The sequence below is a fragment of the Corapipo altera genome, unplaced genomic scaffold, assembly GCF_003945725.1.
Source record: "Corapipo altera isolate COAL_440 unplaced genomic scaffold, ASM394572v1 66018, whole genome shotgun sequence".
NCBI classification, from domain to species: domain Eukaryota; kingdom Metazoa; phylum Chordata; class Aves; order Passeriformes; family Pipridae; genus Corapipo; species Corapipo altera.
Window position 1 is genome coordinate 1 of NW_020886691.1, and position 5,601 is coordinate 5,601.

The 5,601-nt window shown below is 56.9% G+C and overlaps 1 protein-coding gene across 1 annotated transcript; it reads left to right on the forward strand.

Annotated features, from left to right (window-relative positions):
- Positions 1-893: 893 nt before the first annotated feature.
- On the forward strand, positions 894-5,598 carry LOC113941309 (poly [ADP-ribose] polymerase 3-like; the record flags this gene model as incomplete). The annotated part of the gene is given in 10 exon segments (XM_027632473.1): positions 894-1,004; positions 1,632-1,857; positions 2,050-2,175; positions 2,592-2,783; positions 3,146-3,281; positions 3,523-3,749; positions 3,874-4,020; positions 4,788-4,865; positions 5,107-5,284; positions 5,514-5,598. Coding segments are annotated over 9 exon segments (1,346 nt in total), but the record flags the coding sequence as incomplete, so codon positions are not given.
- Between the last annotated feature and the right edge of the window lie 3 nt (positions 5,599-5,601).

Consider the following 5,601-nt stretch of genomic DNA (forward strand, 5'->3'; position numbering starts at 1 on the left):
CACTGGCAGGGATCGCAGCTGCTCTGGGAAACGCGTGCCAGTGCTTCACCACACTCATCATAAACATTTCTTTCTTTCTTATGTCCAATCTAACCCTGCCCTCTGTCACTTTAAAGCTGTTACCCCCTGTCCTGTCGCTCCACACTCCTGTCCAAAGTCCCTCTCCAGGTCTCCTGAAAGCCCCTTTAGGCACTGGAAGGGGCTCTAAGGTCTCCCTGGAGCCTTCTCTTCTCCAGACAGAACAAACCCAACTCCTTTAGCCTATCAGTAATTTAAAAGCTGCCACGGGCTGCAGCCCTTTGAGGGGACACCATGAAACTAAATCACCCAGGGGAGCACAGGGGGCTGTGCCCCCACCTGCACAGCTTGGGCTGATGTGGCCAAGCCCAAGAGTTACAAAGCCAGCGAGGCTTTGGCCCTAGCAAGGTTGTCCTCTCCATGTTCCCGGCACAAGGGGTAGCTCTGCCTCCTGCCCATGACAGCAGTACCCGCTGCCCGCACAACCACCCTGCCCACACCTACACCCCTCTGAGTGGGGCTGCAGGCAGGAGGAGGCAGCTATTGTTGAGAACCCCCCAAGCCACATTCAGCTCCCAGAATGTGCTCGAGTTCTCCTCCCCGCCTGACCCTCAGCCCTGCCTGTTTGATGGGGACTCAAGAAAAGATATTTAACACGCAAAATGACGCCGGTGTCATTAACTCTTTCAAGACTGTTTTCTTTGTCTCAGAGCATGGCGAGGGTGGGTGGCTGGATGGAAGGGCAGCCACTGTCAGGGTCACCCCTTGTCCAGAGACTGGCAGTGCAAGCAGCAGTGCAGGCAGCAGTGCAGGCAGCAGGCAGGCCTGCCACAGGGTGCATGCGCTACCCGGAGGCGTGGCAGCTGTTTCCGCTGTCATCCCTGCCTGTTGCCTAGGGAAAAAGTTTCTCCTCTGGGCAGGCTGCCCGACCAGCCCAAAGGCTGTCGAAAGCTGCTCGACAGGCAACCCCAGGCAGCAGGAGCAGGTAGGACAGAGCTGCTCCCCGCTCCTCTGCCCCCTTTACTGCCCTCACCACTACCTGCTTGGCTGGGACCAGGAGGGTGAAGGAGACAGGGGCTACCTGAGACCACCTATGCCCAATTCAAAGCACTTCACTGGGCTTGGGAGGGACTGGAAGGCGTTGCGTGTTTGGGGGGGATTGGCATTGCATGTTTTCCTCTCCTGCATGGCTCTGGGGGCACAGAGCTGTGGGAGCTGTGGGGACACACTCCTGTGGATTGGGGGTCCCTGGTGAGGGGAGGTTGGGGCCAGCAGGGCTTTCCCAGCTCCCCCCCCTTTCCAGCAGACCCTCATCCTCTTTCAGCTCTTCTGACATGAGTTTGCTGAGCATGCAGCTGTGCTCCCCCCGTGATCCCCCTCAGCTCTGTGTCACTGGGCTGTTTTCATTCTGGGGTCCCGTGGGGGCTGAAAAGTGCTGAGAGGCTCTGTCCCCCATGCCAAGCACAGGGATAAGGCTGAGACATTTTGTGGGCAGGGGTTCCATCCCTTCCTCCAACCCGGCTATGGGCTGAAGGAGGAGGAAAAGCTGGACTTTCCTGGAAGGACTTGGCATCTCTCACCTCCTGCTCTGCCCCTCCCCAAAGGACTTTGCTACTTTGCTGGAGGATTAAGGCTGAGCTGCCCCCGTGGGGAGGCTGAGTCATGGCTTCCAAGCGCCCTGCATCCTCCTCAACACAGCACAGGGAAAAGAAAGCGAAAGGGAAAGATGGGGATGACACCTGGAGCTCCACCTTGGCAGCCCTCAAAACTGCCCCCAGGGAGAAGCCCCCTGCCACCGTCGATGGGCTGTGCCCCCTGAGCACAGCACCAGGTGCCCAGGTGAGAGGGGGCTGAGGTACCCAGAGGGGCTGGGATGGGGGGACATGGGCAGCAGGGCGAACCTCCAGGCAGCCACCTGCTGACACATAGCCAGCTCCAATTTTCCATGCAGACCCCCCTGTATCCCTACTGGGACATCTCTGCACCCTCCCCATCCCCAAATGCCAGCCCAAACCATGCCATTCGCTGTAGGTCTATGAGGACTACGACTGCACCCTGAACCAGACCAACATCAGTGCCAACAACAACAAGTTCTACATCATCCAGCTCCTTGAGCACAATGGTGCCTACAGTGTCTGGAGCCGCTGGGGCCGTGTGGTGAGTCCACCCTGGCACTATCCACCCACCCACCTCCCAGCTGTCCCCACCCTGCCTTCGGACCCCCAAAAGTTGAGGTGAACCTGGTGGTCCCCATCCCTTTTTCCTGGTCCCGAAGCAAGCAACAAAGTGTCCTGTTATAGCCCTTTGCTTGGGGGGCTTCAAGGACTTTCCCACTCATGACATGGTGAGCCTGGCTGGGGCACATGGCACCTGTTACTGCAGTGAATGTGAATGTGACATTACAACAAGGAGTCCTGGGGTCTCTTCCCGTGCTGGTGGCTCAGCACGTCCCTACTCCCCGCCCACCAGCCCTACCATTGCAGCCCCCCCCTGAACCCTGCCTGCTCCCTCCAGCACGAGGCTGGTGGGGCAGGGATGTAGGAGAGGTCCTGAGCACTGCTATCCACTGTCAGGGGGAGGTAGGCCAGTCCAAGCTCATGCCCTGCGCCTCCCTGGAGGCTGCCAAGAAGGACTTTGAGAAGAAGTTTCGGGAGAAGACCAAGAACAGCTGGGCCTCAAAGGAAAACTTCATTGCCCAGCCGGGGAAGTACACACTCATCGAGGTGCAGCCAGGGGCTGGGCAGGAGGTGGAGGTTGCCCTCAAGGTGAGTACAGTGGCCAGCTGGGGTGTCACCACAGTGGGATAGTCCTCATATCCCACTCCTGGGCTACTGGACACCAGTACAGGTGTCCTACAGGACATCCAAGGGGGTCACCAGGATGTGGTGGGTTCTGAGGAGGGTCTGGGTGCATGCTGAAACAGCCTGCAGGCAGAGATTTGGGGCTAATGGGTTGAAATGGAGTGGGAGGGCATCTCAAATGAGAACTGTGGGCTTCTGGGTGGAATCAGTCATGGAAAATGGAGGCAGCACCTGCCTATTGCTTTGCTGCCCAGGGGCTGGGCTCCCCCCATCAGGCAGCTCCCACAGTCTCTCACAGGCTTACAGGTGATGCTGGGGATCTGCAGGTGGATGATGTGGATGGGGACAAGGTCTGCAAGCAGCAGGTGCTGCCCTGCACCTTGGACAAGGACACACAGAAGCTGGTGTCCCCCATCTTCAGCAGTGACATGTTCCGGGATGCCATGCAGACCATGAATATTGGTAGGAGGTGATGGATGGCATATGCTGGGTCTGGGGGCTTCAGCTGGGGTGTGCAGGTGGAGGGGTGAGTGGGGCAGAGGTGCTGATGGATTTTAGAGCATCCCCTCTACCATCCTGGCACCTGGTGGGACTGTGGATACCCTGTGCCGAGTGCCTGCATGTGCCCGTGGTGATGCTTGGAGGCTCTTGTGAGGCAAGTGGGGTGGATGGGGTCACCTGTGCCCTCCCCAACACTCTCCAGACGTGAAGAAGATGCCGCTGGGGAAGCTGAGCAAGCAGCAGATCGCGAGGGGCTTTGAGGCACTGGAGGAGCTGGAGGCAGCGCTGCAGGAGCAGCCCCCCAAGGCCTCTCTCCTGGAGGAGCTCTCCTCCCGCTTCTACACCATCGTCCCCCACAACTTTGGGCGGGCACGACCACCCCCCATTAACTCCCCTGACCTGCTCCGTGCCAAGAAGGACATGCTGTTGGTGAGATGCCAGGGCACGTGGTGATTGGCATCCCTCCCCAAGGAGGGCTCCTGCATGTGGGGCAGGTCCCCCAGCATGGTGCCCAGCACTGGTGGTGAGGATGTCTCTGGTCTGTCCCCACCAGATGCTGTCTGGCAATGAGATGGCATACAGCCTGCAGGCACAGAAAGTGAAGGAGGAGGAGAAAGAAGTCCCCCATCCACTGGATCAGGATTATGGCCTGCTCTGCTGCCAGCTTTCCCAGCTGGACTCACCTTCCCACTGATAAGTGGTGATCAAAATATAAAGTGGTGATAAAAGATTGCAGCCTTAAATGCTTAACAGAGTTAATTTTTAGATAGAATACTGTTAAATTAGAATAAGGCTTTGCTTGCTTATAGTAACTTACACACAAGATATGGTTAACTTTATAATGAGGATTCTAGCAGAAACAGAGGCCTTGGAGTTGTGGTAAAGAGCTTTGAGAGGGACCTTGAAGATTGATAAAGGGGGGCTCCAAGAGAAGGAGACAAGACAAAACCGGTTTTGAGGTGAGTGGCCAGTGCCAGCACCACATTTCTTACAAAGGTGAAAAACTCAGAGCCAAGAAGAGCCTCAAGGGGTGTTCTGAGTGGAGTTATAGGACTGGTATATGTTAATGATTTCCCCTTCCAATTTTCAGGAATTTGCTGACACAGCTAATGCATATGTAACACAGCTAACGTATATGTAACACAACTAATGCATATATAACATTCTATCACATAAAAAGGGTTGAACAAAGGGAGTAGGTGTGCATGTTATGGCGAGGCTACTCCCCATGCACCCAGCCCTGTAAATAAACATACCTGCTACAATACTCTTTGTGATTTTTGAGATTTGATTCCGCAAGTCACTGGGAATATCCGATGCTCCTTGTGCCACAGTGTCTCATAATGGGGAGTAACTGTGCCAGGCCTGTGGGCAACCCAAAAGGTCCCCACTGTCCCAGGGGCACCCTGGGCATTGGTGGGATGGCTGCCTGCAGTGACACTGCTTTCCTACCTCTCTCCCGGGCAGCTGATCCAAAACTATGTGACACAGACTGGGCACAACCTCCACATCCTCAACATCTGGCAGGTGGGCCAAGCTGGTGAGGTGAGGTGGAGATGATTTGCCCCATCTTACAGTGTGGAAGCCCTGGTTGCACCTCAGGATTATGTTAGGGCTCTGGGCTTCTTCACCCAGTGGGGGCTTCAGCCCAGCTGGCCAGGGTTGCCCGCTCTCCTGCCCCTCCATTTGGGCTCTGGGGTAGGGCTGTGGGAGTGGGTGGCAGCCCTCCATGCCTGGGCATCCACATCTCCCTCTGTGGACAGCCCTTAGCTGTGCATCTCTCCAGGATGAGCGCTTCAAAGCCCACAACCTCCTGGAGCACCGGCGCCTGCTTTGGCACGGCACCAACGTGGCGGTGGTGGCAGCCATCCTGAAGAGCGGGCTGCGCATCATGCCACACTCAGGAGGGCGTGTGGGCAAGGGCATCTACTTTGCCTCTGAGAACAGCAAATCAGCCTGCTACGGTGAGGGTCCTGGGACGAGCAAGGCTGCTTGGGATACCTGCAGGGTCAATGTGAGCCTGGCTGCCTTCTCATGACCCCTGCCAGGCAGCTGTGGGCTGGCAGGCATGTGGACATGCCAAGCCCCTTCCCTGCATGGCAACTGGTCTTTCTGTCCCAGCATGGTTTGTGAACAATGAGATGGGAACACCAGGGAGGGTGTTGTCGTCTTCATCCCTGTCTCCCATGTCAGTGGGCTGCACATCCAAGAATGTTGGCATCATGTTCCTGACGGAGGTGGCCCTGGGCAAGCCCTACCGCATCACCCGTGATGACCCCTC